We start from the raw sequence: 16,856 nt of genomic DNA on the forward strand, positions 1-16,856 counted from the left end.
CAGAAATTAAAGTGAAATAATTATCAAAGTGTTTTAAGTTATAGGAATCTTGGTTGAATGTATAATTTTGAATTACAAGAATATCTGACAAAAATCTGAATCAATATTCTGAAAAATGTCTATTTATATCAAGCTGCGCAACACTTAATATTATTCTACTTTTTCCAGGTCCTGTGTGACAGACATGTGTGAGTGCCCGGTCCATAAAAACTGCTACTGTGAGTCTTTCCTTGCCTACAGCCGAGCCTGTGAGAGAGAAGGAGTGCCTGTACTCTGGAAGGCTGACAACGTCTGCATGGGTTAGTGTTTTTGCTCATCATCTGCCCCACCCACTTTTATTTTATCTTATCCCTTTATAGGGCAAATTACCGTTTCTGATCCCTTGCAGACCCCTTACAAATGGAGTCCCCCCCGTCCCTCAGCGAGGTCTAGAAGCACAAGATCTATATCCAGCCTTTTAGAAAAGATACTGCTACATGCCTGTACATTTTAATTTAGCATTTAAACAATTAGATAAACCCATGAATGATATATTACCTACTGTAAATCAAGTTGAAAAAAAGGTAAAAAATCTCATTAAAAAGTTAAAATTATATTTAGGTTTATAAACTAAAAGAAATAATTTCAAGTATCAGCTTTAATGCCTCTAAGGTTATGTTGTACCAAAAAAATGCTTTTCTTTTACTCTTAGATTGTTTTTCATAAATTTCTTATCGAAGCACTTTTGTTATTTTTCTTAATATACTGTATTCAGGCAAGTTGGTGTTTCTTGTTATTACATTAAAATTTATTTTTGCCATCAACATTTTTGAATGTTACAAAGGTAATAAGGTCTTGTCCTGGATTCCAGTAACACAATTCGCTTGAAATTTTTTACTGAGTGCCCTATAAAGGGTTAAGGGTGCATGTCCTACGATGGAGTTTTAGGAGTTTTACTGCTCCTAAACTGTTTAATATGTACAATTTTGAGGAGTCTCCTGATAAAACTTTTTATTTTTTAATAGCATACCCAAACTGCAGCTTTGACTTGTGCCTGAAACCGATATATCAACACAAATCAAACACATTTTTATTGATTATTTTGAAATGAGAAATGTTGGAAAATGTTTGATCAAGTTATAATACTCAAGCAGAGAAGAATAGACATTTACAATAAGCGTTAAAAAAACCCCAACACATTTATTGTTTTCCAATGAGTTGCATAAACTTTAAACCAAAAAACATTTTTACAATTGATTAGGATAATTAATTAGAAGGCAAGAAACTGTCTTAGCATAGAGTGTTTTGATCACATTGTCTCTGTTTGCACAACAAGCGGCTCCATGCTAAATAGAAATGCTGGAGCAGACTAAATGATTTAGCGGCGTGCATCCATCAGCGAGCTTAAAGCAGAGAGATTTTAGATGCAGGCTGATATAACCTGATATTCGATTTTTGGCTGCGATTGGACCAATTTCAGGCATCAACATCAGATCAGGACCTCATTATTCATTTATTAATAGAAGCCTTCTTTTCCAGCAGATCTAATAACTGTTAGAAACCGAAAGTCTGAAGGGGAGATCACAGAGATCAGTTCAGGGAGCGTAGGAAATTTGACTGGCTTGAATATTACGGGACTCATGTTTGAGGGGGCTCTTCTCAATCCTTGAATCCAGCTTGTGGGGGTTAATCCAGAGATGAGGGAGCTCGTTGGAGGGCGGACAGATATACAAGCGTTGGACCCAGAGGAGTAAGGGAGCGGACTGTCACTTGGATTTACGATGAGGACTTGAACGGTTCATGTGGAGGTTTTCCCCTGCTCAATGTGTACTCAGTTAATCCTTCCAGGGGGAGAAGGTCCAGGTATCCAGTTACTCAGGAAGGCTTCCTGCCGAAAAGCAAAGACAAAAACTAGATAAGACTCGGAAACAAAGCTTAGGTTAGACTCTGCTAATCTCAGTTTGGCTAGAGTACCCAATACTGGCAAACACTATGGCATCGAGGTAGTGACAGCCTACTGCTCAAATACTCCTCCAGTAATGATCCAACGAGCCGCAGGTGTGCAGGGAGGCCCAACGAGGAACAGGGCACCACCTGGTGGTGGAGGGAGAAAAACACAGAAACAATCCACACAAACAGGATTCCTAACAGTCTTATAATTTGAAGATTTTCTTTGGTGGTGAAGCTTGAAGTCTCTGTGGTTTAGGTCTATGGCATCAGCCTTATTCTTTTGTTCCCTCCACAGGCTTAATTTAGCTGTGGCAGGCCCACTCCAAATGTTATTTCCAGCCAGAAGAAACACGTTAACAAAATAATTTTAAAACACAGCTGTCAGGGAATAAATTTTTTGGGTTTTAACTGTTTGAAATTTGCAAACAAATGTTGAATTGATCAATGTGGTTTATGTTCTGTCTACTTAGTTGCAAAAAAATTAAAAAATCAGCATTTTCCTTAAAATACTAAGAAAATGAGGCTTAGTAGTTTTAATCTCATATATTCAGATGTTGCTTCTTGTTTTCCTGGTTAAAAATCTGATTTCTGTACTTCTTCTTCCTCTTTGCCAGCCACCCAGTGTAAACACGATGCAGTCTATGACACCTGTGGACCCGGATGCATTAAAACCTGCGACAATTGGAATGAGATCGGCCCGTGTCATAAACCCTGCGTGGCTGGCTGCCACTGCCCCGCCAACCTGGTGCTGTTCCAGGGACGCTGCATCAAGCCCACATCCTGCACTGGACGGTGACCCTTGTTACCTCTGACTGGGTGCGGGGACTCATTTAGGGAAACTCATCTTTCCGTAAAGTCCAAACAAGAGGGCCAACTAACAGACGACCCTGATGGGTTCAAGTCAAGCAAGCTAATGCACAATGGTACTCAGGGTCCATAATGTTGCAGAGAAATGATTTAACATGAGAGAACCAAACAACAGGGACAGACTGACTCTCAGCATGCAGTCTCTGACGTTTTTGTGCCTCTTCTGATGCCAGGTACTGTGACACTTTTTGAAGAAAAACAAATTCTCAAGAGGAAACTCAGGGCATCATCTGGGGATTTTTTTTTTACCTCATATCTGAGGACCGTTCAGCTTAATGCTTTGTGGCCTTTGAGAAACTGCTTGGACCAGAGGACTCGTCTCTGAGCCGATGGGGCACCTTCTAGCAAAGACAGAAATCTGAAACACTGGGTATTTGGATTTGTGCATTAATGAGAAACTTTCTAATGCATCATATTAAGCTGCCCGGCTGATCTCTATTCCATCAGTGCATACTGTAAGCTAACCAGATTCATATAAGAGAAAAAAAAACCTGCTTTTATATTATTATTGCTCTAATTAATATTATGTGTTGTTAATGTTAATTTATATATCCTTCATTGACATGTTGTAGCAAGAGCCAGAATCAAGAAATCTAATTTTGTTTGATTTAAAGGGAAACAAAAAGCTATTTATGTATTTGTTGTGTACTTTTGTGTTACTGTTTGAAGAGAAATGCCCAAATGTGACTCAGTTATTGCACCATCGCAGGGAATAAGTACTGTAATGTATTAAAGCTCCATGTACAGTTTGTTGTGGATAGTATAAAACTGAAGGTGTTCATGTAAACAAATGTTTTACTTGATCATAACTATTTAAAACCAGCAATATATCATTTTCTGTTTCCTCTGGCTGCTGTCTATTTATCGTGTCGAATGAATAAATCAGCATCTTTAATCAGCAGAATTTGGGATTAAGAGTAAAATAACTAAACGAAAATCTAGATTTATACATGGTATTATACAATGACAGTATTGGAGGTGAGATTCTACGATATGACAATAGAGTCAAAAATAAAACGTGAACAAATCTGTTAGGAGATGAAAATCAGCTTAACATATTTTAAATATTGTTGAAGTAATCTAATCTTTTTTTCGAGATAATCTCTCTCTCTCTCTCTCTCTCTCTCTATATATATATATATATAAAGATATATATAAATACAGAAAGAGACAGACAGACAGACAGACAGACAGACAGATAGATAGATAGATAGATAGAATGAATGTTGGATCTTTTTTTCCCAGAGAACCAGATAAATAAATACAAATTTGTAGCTTTTATTTTTTCTGTACAAAGTACATGTTAGGGTGGTAGAAATGCAGATTTTTTTTATGGGGTACAATAGGACTAGATTGGTGTCAATTATGAGACCTTGATCAAATAAAGTTTTCATTGAGTTCTTAAAAAATTCAACAAAACAGCATCTTAACTTTCCAGTTTCATCCAGTACTGCAAAATGATGAAGCAATATTAGTTATGGGTGTCCTCCAGTTCTCACACTGATGGAATTGGATAAAGCACTTTTATTTCTTTGTGAACAAAAGTAACATTTGGAACTCCATACATCTCAGGTGTTTACTGGTGCATCCAGCTACTCTGCACCCTTATAGACTTGGGTTGTTGATCATTTCAGGCAGATATATGACTAAGTCCCTGAGTTTCAGCCATCTCCTTTGTTTCCTGCCTTTCATTACTGGACAAATTGATTAATCCAGGTGTATCTGGTCAATGTTTTCATGATTACTGTCAGAAACACCTGGATTACTCAGTCCAGCGATGCAATACAGGAAATAAAGGAGCTGGGTGAAGTTCAGACAGTTGGGCATGTACTGTAGCTCATTGCATTTCTTCATGATCTCATTGGCTGTGGCTTCCTCATCTTGATTTCCAGATGGAACTCTTCATCACTCTGACCTCTGACCTCCTTGACCTATCTACCCCTGTGTCTTCAGTTCCTCAGATAATGTTCCCAGCCATTATAAACTCCAGGCACTGAGAAATCTTTGCAGACACACACTCTGGTTTTGCAAGGCCTGTTTGTCTCCTCCATCAGTTGGTGATGGCAAACTCATAGAGGGAAATCATGCAACTTCTTGGTGCGGCTGGATGCAACCCTCCTATGTTAATGTGATATTCTAAAACCACTGCAGGTCTTGTGACTTGGACATGTTGCTTTTTTTTTAACCATATGAAACAATCTCATAGACTGTAGATGCCATAAATTAAATAAAACTGTCATTTTGCCATTAAAAATAAACAAGTAGAGTCTTAGAAACTCAGATAAAAGGTTCCTCAGATGTTTTTCAAAGCAAAACATTGAAAAACATTTTAGGTATAAAAAGCATGTGAAGCATATGAGAAATTAAGAAAAAAACGAATGTTTACTGAAGTATGAAAAGAATAACTTCTGGGTCTCAGAGGGACAGACAGGCCGACCAATCGACCGACTTATAGAAGAAACTCCATGCTTCATCTTAATTAAATAAACACATTATGGATTTCCTTATTTTAAAATCTAAAAATACAGATAAACTGTTTGTTATTTGAAATGGCAACAAATTTCCGATATCAGATATTTAACAACAATAACAAGCTTTGTTTTATTGAGAGGCGATGTAATATTTGCAGCTCTGATCAACTTTTACATGGCTGCAAACAGGAAAAAAAGGCTGTTTAGATTTTAAAGGTTGCAGACTCCTTTTTTAAACAATATAGATTAATGATATAAACAGCTTTTTCAGGACATGATAAAGGGCATCATTAAAAAAATTGCTCTGCTGCAGCAACAATCTTGGTTGTTATGGTTACAGGAATCATCAAACTGACTTACACTGTAGAGTCATTCTGGCTGACCAGGATAGGACTTTGGTTGTTTGGATTATAATCCAGGTTAATAAACTAAATGTATTTCAGCTTTATATTTTGCTCTGAGTTCTTTTCTTTCTTCCTTATGAGTGGAAGAGGTGCTATAGGGAGTATTTCTAGTAGATCAGTGATTCATGGGAAGCTCTAACATTGTTTCTTGTTTCCTCCATTCATTTGAAATGTTTCTCACCTTGGTTTGCTGGAGTCCCAAAGTCTTAGTCACTCTTTCATAACTGATTCATTTGAAGCGCTTTGTTTCCGTTTTAAAGGATTGAAGAGTTACAAAAGGTGATGTTTGAGGGATTTCATTTTGTATTTATTCGGGTTATTTTGCGTGGAGTGAAATTTAGTTGGAAGGATCTGCACGTTCAAAAAAAATAAAGAAAGAAAGAAAAAAACGTTAAAAAAAACATTCCACTGGACTTTGTTTCCAAGTTTGAGGACGTTTCGCTTCCCATCCAGGAAGCTTTTTCAATTCAAAATGTCAGGAATAGCGTTGAGTTTGAGGTTTCATACGGTAGCCCAACAAAGCCTTGTTTTTGTTTTGAAAACATGCAAAATGAAACTGATGAATCAGTCCACCGCTTTGGAATGGGAGGCCTCAACATTATTCCTGACATTTTGAATTGAAAAAGCTTCCTGGATGGGAAGCGAAACGTCTTCAAACTTGGAAACAAAGTCCGTTGGATTGATTTTGAACTTTTTTCATAATGTCTATGACCTGGATGATTGAGAATCTTCACCAGCTTCTGCACATCAATGCAGAAAGAAAACAACAATAAATAACAGATATCTAGAAAGAGGAAAACACAGCAGAACACTCACTGACACACTGGTGTAAAGCATAAAGTAAAAACAGAAATCCAGCCATTAATGTGTCAAACTATTTTTACTGACATTTGCAAACTACAATCCTAACAAACTCTGATAAAACCCTAAAACAAAAACACCACATCTAAAATAACAAATACAACACAGTAAATAAGAAAACTGAACAATTTTGCAGGACATGTACAGGGTTTAGCAGAAACACCAGAGTAGGACACATTTGTCAGTTTTTTTTTTAATGTAGTTCCATGAGTCAACAGTAAATGCTTACATTTTAAGTAGGTGTCTGAAAATACACAAAGCTTGATTTTGAAAGTTTCATTAGCTGCAAAGACAGGTGTTGTTAGTAACATGTTTTGTTAGTTAGATCTACTTAGATAGAAACAGTGTTTTCCATTAGAACTGAAAATCTAATTTGTTTTAATTCCATCTTGAAAAAACACCGGAATACCAGTTAAATAAGTATTTCCACACTACGTTCCACATTTTACTGTTAATATGTTTGTAAACATGTCCCTTTAATATTTTAATACCCAAAATGGAAATACAGATGGTGATATGATTGTATTGCATATATCAATAAGCACCAAATGAAACAAGTTGTTTCCCAACCTGCAACTGAAAAGCATTTCTCATTATTTTAGTTGTTATTTAATGCAGCATGTATCCAGTTAGTATGCAGCTATTTAAAAAGGGGTCCATAAACTCATTTGTGGTTATTTAACACTGGCATTAAAAAGCAGTTTTTTTCCCCACTTTAAGCACCATTAAAGGAATAGTACACCCAAAACATGATTAGCCTTCATTTTCTACTCACCCCCATGCTGAACAACACTCTGGAGTACTTTTTTGATATCTCAAATGCATCTGGAGATCTGGGAGGCTTCTTGCTGTCTGCTGACATTCAAATAATTGAGGTCTATGGTGCCCGAGGCAGAAAGGTCCATAAAAGTCCACAAAAAACGTGTCAATATTCCTCCATACTGCTCGTCCAATGTATTCCAAGTGTCCTGAGTGGGTAGCATCCAGAATTTACTCGAAACGAAGTTATTTAGAATGTTTTTAGAGCATAAACAGTAGTGTATAGGATTTCCTAAAAGCGTGTTCACGAGTCTACGGAAACCGCGGCAGACCAAGCCAGACGAAAGTGCGCATTCAGCGTCTGCTCTGCCGATAATGCAAGCGTAGAAGAAGAAATGTGCTGTTTACCTGTGCAAAGAAAGAAACAATGAAAGAAAAATGTCTGAGGACTTCAGTGTTGAGGAAGAGCATGAGTTCTTTGCCGAGCTGAATGCTCACTTTCGTCTGGTTTGGTCTGCCGCGGTTTCCGTAGCGTCATGAACGCGCTTTCAGGAAATCCTATACACTACTGTTTATGCTCTAAAAACATTCTAAATGACTTTGTTTCGAGTAAATTATGGACGCTACCCACTCAGGACACTTGGAATACATTGGACGAGCAGTATGGAGGAATATTGACACGTTTTTGTGGACTTTTATGGACCTTTTTGTCTCGGGCACCATAGACCTCCATTATTTGAATGTCAGCAGACAGCAAGAAGCCTCCCAGATCTCCAGATGCATTTGAGATATCAAAAAAGTACTCCAGAGTGTTGTTCAGCATGGGGGTGAGTAGAAAATGAAGGCTAATCATGTTTTGGGTGTACTATTCCTTTAACACACTAAATATTATGTCTTTTTTATTTTCAGAATTTTTCATATTCTTAGCTATTATACTCCAGCCTTGTTGAAGGTAACATGACTTTATCTTTGATAAAGTTTGTTTAAACTTCATTGACAACAGTTTACAAAGAAAGCTCATCCCTCTGCTTAGTCTTCTAATTAAAATCTATGTGATTCACCTTTATGCTCATCACCTCTAGTTAGAATTTAAAATAAACACTGGGTAATGGCCTTTGCAGCCAGGTTCAGACAGATAAGACGTATAGCATGCTTTTTTTGTGTTTTTTTTAAGCAAAGTGGTGTTTATTTATTTACTTTCACTCTGGCCGAGTTTGTTTATTATTTTTTCCTAAGTTACAGTTGGTTTAAAAGCAATGGTTGCAAATAAAAGCTCCTTGGAGGACACAAGGAAGTGACTTTATAGGTTTTTTAAAAATGGAAAAAATCCTACAGCTTATTTGACTGGGATTGATTTGTGACAATCAAAGAAAAACAAATCCAAGGGAGAAGTTCCTCTTATGACCTCTAGCAGAGAGTAACTATAACATTCTTTTAAAGAAAAGGAAAGGTATGGATTTATCTTTATTTAATGCTACAAAACTGGCAAACCGTCATAGAGATTCTGAAACTGACGCAGATAAATTGGTGCATGAAAAAAGTAAAAAATGAGGCACATTAAGAGGATCAGGTCTCAGAATATAAACCTAAATGATTTAAAAGGAGGTTTTCTTGAAATCGCTTTTTTGTTAATTGATTGGTTTCTTTTGGTACCAAGGAGCCGGAAATGTAATAATATACGGTAATAATAATATATCTGGATGCTGTATAATATTCTAAATAAAATAGAAAGGAACTGAAGAAATTGTATCATTTATCTAATTTATCATGAGAACAGGATACAGTTGTGGTTTCTGAAGGTTTCATATTTTTTTTGTATGTTGTGTTTTCAAATGTGATCCCAAACTTCCGCTTTCATTGCAGCCCCTGTACAGGAGAGCGGATAAGAGTTCCCTTAACGACCCCCCTTTCAGACACTTAGACGGCTTTGCAGGCTAACAAAAGAAGCCAAACGACCTCCATTCCAAAGCGGTGAACCACTTCGTCCGTTTCAATTTGCATGTTTTCAAAACAAAAACAAGGCTTTCTTCTGTTACTTTATAAAACCTCGAACTCAACGCTATTTCTGACATTTTGAATTGAAAAAGCTTCCAGGATGGGAAGCGAAACATCTTTAAACTTGGAAAAAAAACCCAGTGGATTGATTTTAATTTTCTTTTCTTGGAATCTTAAACTTCCTACAAATTCCCACATTTAATTTAAGTTCACCCCTCATTTAAATAATTTTTTTTTTTTTTATATATTTTATAAAAAATAAAAAAACAAGCTTTCTAGAGATCTGCCTACTTTTCAATCAGTGAAACTTATCTTAATCAGTAACTCTAAATAAGGATTACAAACAACAAAATGTTCGCAGTGAAATAAAAAAAAATAATAAAACAACGGAGTGGTTAATTATCCTGTTTTGGTAGGAAAAACAGAACCTATATGTAAATGAACACAGATATACAATCAACATCCCAGCACGTCTTTCTAGAGGATGATTTCAATTTTTTTGGCATCATCTATTCAGAATACATTTACCTTCATTGCTAAACTGAAATGCTGTAACGCATTTCAAGGTACTGTGGTCTGGCATATATATATGTTCTGGATCAAACTAATAAGTCTGAAACAGACAGAAACTCCTAGAAGTTTGCTTTGGTTTAAAGCCGCCTTTATTCAAGATCTTTTATTTGATTTTAAATAACTGTCAGTCATCATTAGTATGGCTAAGGCAGGCTGAATAACATTGTTAGATCTCTGAAACGCTGCCACAACGCCTCTTATTTCAGACTTTAAGCTCAAAAACATTTTAAACATTAATGAGAAAATGTCTACCTATCTGTAAAATAATGGCAGAGAGACCAGATGCAGCTTTCTTTTAGTAACACTGTCTAGAGTTAATAAGAAAGCTGCACAGAGGGTGGAAACGGCAACATTGTAACTTCGGTGTTTTGATCCTTCAGTTTCAAATACATTGATGTTATTTAATCTACATCCTTTGCTGATTCAAGAAAATAGAAAACAGTAAGCATCAGTGGAGGTAAGTGAATGTCCAACATAAAAAAGTCATAACATCACCTTTCAGAGAAACCAAACTAAGTTTATCCCATAAACTCAGAGTGGCTTTGCTTCTGTATTAATTTTGAGTCTTGTCTGCCATCTAGTGGCAAGAAAGAAAAACATCCCTTAAGGATAAAATGCATGACTTTAAAGTTTCACCCAAAATTAATAAAATGACAAAAAACAAACAAACATATTGAGAAACTTTAGAGCAGAGCAAACAAAATGATGAGATTATGATCATATCATTATAGGGGCTTGTAATGAACACATTTTACACCAGTTTTAAACACCCAGACTTTCTGCATTATGATTAAAAGTTTGTTTTCCACATTTACTGTTAAAAAATAGATTTTTCTAATCAGCCCTAAAAGTTTCACCAAATTATTGCATTTAGAATAATCCACTTTTTCTTTTTAAAGGGATAGTTCGGTATTTTTGACATGAATCTGTATGGCATCCCCATCACCAGTGTCATGCAATCACACTGACTTACCCCTGGCAGCGTCCTGTGAGCAGAGTTCTCGTCCAGTTTTGGTCAAGCCGAAAGTAGTCCGGCAGGTTTGCTAGAGCCAGCGAAATAAAACGTTTCTCTTCCCAAAACATTATGTGTTCAAAAGAGCGATATTTTTGCATCCCAAAAACGTTGTAGTGGAAAAAGTCACGTCGTTATCAATTGGTCCTATTTTCTCTCTGTTCGTATCAGTGCGCGCCGTCATTCAGACAGCTAGGGCCTACTAACCTGACAACAGCCAGATGCATGTCTCCCTCCGCCCAGCTAGGAGCTAGGCGGAGGGAGACATGCATCTGGCTGTTGTTGAGCTCGCTGTCTGAATGACGGCGCGCACTGATACGAACAGAGAGAAAATAGGACCAAGTGATAACGACGTGTGACTCTTTCCACTACAATGTTTTTGGGATGCAAAAATATCACTCTTTTGAACACATAATGTTTTGGGAAGAGAAACGTTTTATTTCGCTGGCTCTAGCAAACCTGCCGGACTACTTTCGGCTTGACCAAAACTGGACGAGAACTCTGCTCACAGGACGCTGCCAGGGGTAAGTCAGTGTGATTGCATGACACTGGTGATGGGGATGCCATACAGATTCATGTCAAAAATACCGAACTATCCCTTTAAGTATGAAGAGAATTTTTTATTAATGTTTAAGATGAATATTTGGATTGATTTTTCTGTTTTCTTGACAATAAGAAAACCAAAGAATGAGATTTTTAAATGAATCTGGTTTAAACAGAAACTAGCTGAACTCTGTGAATTGATGTAAACTTGAAAACAGAAAAAAGGGATAAAATGCAACTAATTCTTTGACATCTTTTACAGATAGAAGCAGAATAACCATCCATCTATTGTTGAAACTATTGTACATTTGCACAGTATTAATACTAAATTAGTTTTTATGTTAAAAAAAACAACAAAAAACATGGATTATAGAGATGATTACCACATACAGGTAGGAGCACTTGGTTGGTTCCCTTTAGAATAATTTCCTTGTTCAGTTTAACATAAAAAAATAGATGAATTTGGCAGATAAAAGTAGAATCTTTTAGTACGTAAAATATGTATGAATGCTCTAAATACAATCTTCCACCCTCTTCAGGTCAAATGTTTCTGGGCTTTTTACTATACAAAGCAAAATATACATCTAATAGAAACACACTGCTAATGTGTCTATGGGGGATATACTAAAAAAAAATATAAAAAAATAAAGTCACACTAGAATATAAAGCTGATTTAAGGTATCACTGCAAAGAAACAACAGAATTAGGCAGAGAGGAGGAGTGTGAAGGACGAGAGACTGACCCGGAGAGTTCAGTCGTCGTCGCTGTCGCTGCCCGACTCGCTGAGCTGAAGGTCGTTTCCTGATCGGCAGAAGAAAGCAGGTGAGCAAATGTCTCCTGAAAAGATTTCCTAGCGAATGGTGAAAAGTCAGACACTCACGGAGCGTGTTGATGAGCTGGTTGTTGCCCTGCTGCCGGTCGACTCCTCCGTTGACGATGGGGAGACGGCTGGGGGAGGTCTGACTGAGAGGCCGCGGGGCGTCGTTCTCACCGTTGCTGCTGCTGCTGTCGTCGCCGCTCCCCGAAGCGCTGGCTGAATCAGAGGAGCTGCTGCTGCCGCTGCTGCTCATCTGCTCTATGACCTCCACCTCGGCTCTCAGCTCTGTCAGCGTGGAATCAGCAGGGTTATATTTCCTTAATGTTTCAGTAGCCTCTGATTGTGTAGGATTAAGCGCTGGTGCGTATGGCTGAACCTTCTCACCTCTCTTGATGTCATCCAGCTGAGGCTCAGGGGAGGGGTTGTCCTTAGTTTGGGAGGGGGAAGTTTTGATTCCAGTTCCAGGCTTGGTTGGAGCCCGGAACTGAGAGCTTGGCTGGCTGGAGCGAACTGACTGCTGCTCAATACGGGCCTGGATCTTACTGCTCCCCTCTGCCCTGTACAATAAACACACAGCAGGTATACCTTATATTAGTCTTTTAAAGCTTTGTTTTCTCCTTTGTCTTTAATACTAAATCAAGTTTATCTGTTCTAATAAAGCAAAAATCAAAACTATGTTTTTTTTTTATATGTCCAACATTCCGAAGTTTTAACTCCTTACCTTGTTTTCTTTACCTGGATGCTGCTGCTGAGCTTCTCCAGCACAAACTCACCAGTGTCATGGTTAATGATGAGAACACAATCCTTCTGATACGGCCGTTTGTTTCCTTTAAATACTGTCATCGGAGGCGTGGAGCCCTGAGAGACAAATCTGAAGTTTAAATCAATTCAAATACACTTTAAATAAATGTTGCTGCAGCTCATATTGTAGAGATCTCGGTAAAGTTGTTTCATTATTTACAGATTTTTTTATACAACCACAGCTTCTGTCATAATTCTAAAAGTTTCAAATTGGAGTTTTAGGAGTTGGAGGTTGCTTTCTAACGTCCTCCGCCGAGAGTCTTACTGGAATGTGAGGTAGTGTAATGGTAACTTCATCTCCTTTCCCAACTTGTAGTTCTCCTTCGCAACTCGTGTTGATAGATGCTGGTTTGAAGTCATCTGAAAAAGAAATGAAGGAAATTATCACATCGTTGATTACTTCTTAAAATGTTTGTATATATTAAATTAAGTTGTTGGGCCAGTGTAGAAATACTGGAGTCTGAAAGATTTCACTGAAAGGTTTCATGTTAAGTTTTGCCTGTCAAAATATAGTGCTCATATAGTGCAGATTGTATAACTGCTGCCTTGCAGCAAGAAGGTTCTCTGTTCGATTCTTGGCCCATAGTTTGCATGTTCTCCCTGTGCATGCGCGGGTTCTCTCATGGTAACCACGGCTTCCACAGTCCAAAAAAAAAATGACTGTTAGGTTAAGTGGCTTCTTTAAATTTTCCTTAGGTGTGAGTTTGTGTGCCTGTGTTGCGCTGTGACAGACTGACGACTTGTTCTCTCGCCCACAGACTGCTGGTGATAGGCACCGGCCCCTACGTGACCCTCACGGAATAAGCAGCAGAAGGATGGACAGATAGATATATGGTAATCTGCTTGTTTTCATTTAAATCTCAAAAACTCACACGAAGAGAAAAGACAATTAGGAGAAATGTATTGATACAATAACTTGGTCTTTGGCGCTCAGACCTTGGCAGGAAAGAGCGCTGAATTTTGATAGATATGCATGAACAGGAGTAAAGAATAGAGCTGTTTCCCCCTCAGGCCTGAAACTGGTGGTAAAGTGGAGACAGATGAACTTGGTCAGTCTGTAGGCTGCTGGTTAGGGAGACGGTATGCTGAGCTTTATGGGGAGATCCCATTAATCCCATAGGAAGATCGTTTTAAAAGATGAAATTGTCCAGTGAGCTGTTTCCAAATGAAAATTCTTTTTGTTTTACACTTGTGTAAACAAAATGACAAATAAAATCTGTCTAAAGATCCAGTGGACTGCGTGAGCTGATAATAGAGCTTCACTCAGGGACCTGGAAGATGGAAGTCCAGTTGGATAACACAGGTTGAGAGAACCTGTCCATGATGAGCAAGAATGAAGCGGAAGTGGAGAGGAAAAACTCCCCTTTGGGAAGAAACCTCTGGCAGAACCAGGCTAAACATGGCGGTCTTCTGCCTGACCGGTTTAGATGAGACAGGGAACGTAGTGAGAGTCAGGGAGGAATGACAATCTGATAAAGCTTTTGCTACGATGGTGGAGGAGGAGCTGGAGGTGGTTTAAAACGGTGTCATCTGAATAAAGTCAAAGCTCATCCACCGCCTGCGCACTAGGTAGCTGACCAGTTTGGATCGGAGGCCTTTTAAGATGAACTTTGGATGCCGATTGGCTTTCGTGGAGATGTGGTTCAAAGCGTGGTGGATGTAGGAGAGCCATCAGTTTCTTCAGTTTAACTTCCGCCTAGGCTCCATTTTATAAAGTCAGCTGTATGCGGTGCAAATGCGGACTAAATGTTATTGCCTTTAAACAACATTCTTAAGGGTTATTTGATTACTTATTAAATGTATGTATGAAATAATAAATAAATGAGTGTCTCTTTTTTTAACTCCACAGAAAATTACTGTAAGAAATTATTATGGACATTTTTTTATTAATTTAATTAAACTTCTCAAAATAAGGGAAGTTGGCAGTATAGATAAGAAAAAAACTGTGTGGGGAAAATGTGTAATTATCACAAATAGTATTTTTATTGCAATGTTTATCAATAACAATGCCAATGCTTTGTGACCTATGTTTGACTTGTGGGCATAAATAATAAAACAGGTATATTTAAAAAGAAAAAATCTACATTTGCATAGTAGATACAGAAAGTGCAAAAAAGGTGGAGAATAAAATCTAGAAATACAATTATTTATATCAGGGGTCTTCAACGTTTTCCAGGCCAAGGATCCCCAAACTGATTGCGAGATGGAGCGGGGACTCCCTAATTATATATATTGTATGAAATTGTGTTGTATCAAACTGGTCCTATAGTCACTCTATTATAGATGGTAATTTAACTAATTTAAAGTAATTTGGGATTAATAAAGTACTTCTGTTTCTGAATTCTCATTGATGGGACGGGTGTTGTGAATGAAAAGGTGCCCAGCATGAAAGAGCTCCTGTGTGTCGCTTTCATTGATGACTGAAAGACATCTTCTGCCTCCATTTATCCGTTTACTACAGTGTGCTGAATTCATGTTAATGTGTATTTAAAGACTTTTCAATTAGTGGAAATAACTGCAGGGGGAATATAAAAAAACTTTCGCGACCCCATGCAGTACCTCCGTGGACCCCTAGGGGTCGCGGACCCCCTGTTGAAGACCTCCTATTTATATTATTCACTCATAAGACTCCTATTCATTTTATTGAACGATTTAAAGGCAGTCCCCCACGCCCCACCCCCTTCCTTCATGAACATTTTCACTATGAATGGGTAAAAACCTCTGAATCAGACAAGAAAATAAACTTTACAAATGTCTGCAGGTATCATGTTAAGCACTAATTTTATGTCATAAAGCTTTTCGGAAAACATGTGACGCAACTAATTCTATTTTTTGTAATCATGTAATTATTGTGTAATAATCCACCCAGCTGTATTTTTAGATCATAAAAGTGAAAAAAAAAACAAAAAAAAAAACACAGCAGCGCCTTTAGGACTTACATCTGATGGTGTGGAAAGAAGATTTTGGCCTCTTCTCGAAGCTCTCTCCTAGCTTCAAAACATGTTCTTCTTTATCCAGCAGCGGATTCGTACTCCCATTCATGGTCGAGTTTGGTTTAAATAAGTAAAAAACTTACATTTGCGTTAAATATTTCGAGGCGCTGGGTTAGGTCTGGCTACTTTAGAAAGGTTGAACAGAGAATCCAAATAAAGAAAAAGTTAGCCTGCGGATGCTAACAATTAGCAAAACAACAGCTCACTTCCGGTTTTGGGTCGAGTCTAAATTTAGTACGAAAGTTGCTTTTTGGAATTTTTTATTGATTAACGTGATTAAAGGCTTAATAATTGCATGATTTTATGTGATATTATTGTTTTCTTTTATTTATTTTTATTTTTTTAATAGTGAGACGGAAGTATCGTTAGGTTTTGACGTCACGGGTGAGAGATAAAATAACAAACAAGATGGCGCCCAACAGTGGAAATTAGAAATCCAGCACAGTCTGTTTTAATATTTGGTTATGTTGGGTTCCAGCACATGAAGGTGTAAAAGACAATGAAAAAGCAGATACATTAGCAAAAGGGGCTTTAGAGGGAATAATAATGATTACAATTCCTTTTGGTAAAGGGGAAGTTAAATCACTTATTAAGAGTAAAGAAATGGCAAAATTGCAAAAGAGGTGGAATAAAAATAAGAAAGGAAGAGGATTATATAAGGTAAAAAATAAATCAGTATTTAATAGAATCATTAATGAGAGAAACAGAAGGGAAAGGGTAATAATGGTACCCATTTAAATGACAATTTATATTTAATAGGGAGGAAAAATAAGGATAAATGTGAAGGATGTGGAGAAAAAGAAAATGTAGAACACGTACTAATGAACTGTA

At 37.4% G+C, this 16,856-nt stretch overlaps 2 protein-coding genes across 2 annotated transcripts in view; one reads left to right on the forward strand and one right to left on the reverse strand.

The window, feature by feature from the left end:
* The window catches only part of bmper (BMP binding endothelial regulator), a 52,555-nt gene extending 48,910 nt beyond the window's left edge, over positions 1–3,645 (forward strand). Inside the window, exons 15-16 of the mRNA XM_038282493.1 lie at positions 169–299; positions 2,544–3,645. Of these exons, the coding sequence (XP_038138421.1) occupies positions 169–299; positions 2,544–2,725 (313 nt within the window). The 3' untranslated portion in view covers positions 2,726–3,645. The remainder of the gene's footprint in view (positions 1–168; positions 300–2,543) is intronic.
* Positions 3,646–11,470: 7,825 nt separating this feature from the next.
* On the reverse strand, positions 11,471–16,227 carry eaf1 (ELL associated factor 1). Its single transcript, XM_038282495.1, has 6 exons — positions 15,972–16,227; positions 13,298–13,392; positions 12,953–13,089; positions 12,616–12,788; positions 12,295–12,516; positions 11,471–12,215 (listed from the first exon to the last, which is right to left on the reverse strand). Exons 1-6 carry the CDS (start codon positions 16,072–16,074, stop codon positions 12,166–12,168), a joined length of 780 nt encoding a protein of 259 aa, XP_038138423.1. The 5' UTR covers positions 16,075–16,227; the 3' UTR covers positions 11,471–12,165.
* Between the last annotated feature and the right edge of the window lie 629 nt (positions 16,228–16,856).

Source organism: Cyprinodon tularosa, unplaced genomic scaffold (genome assembly GCF_016077235.1).
Source record: "Cyprinodon tularosa strain WSP-4 unplaced genomic scaffold, ASM1607723v1 ctg184, whole genome shotgun sequence".
NCBI lineage: Eukaryota > Metazoa > Chordata > Actinopteri > Cyprinodontiformes > Cyprinodontidae > Cyprinodon > Cyprinodon tularosa.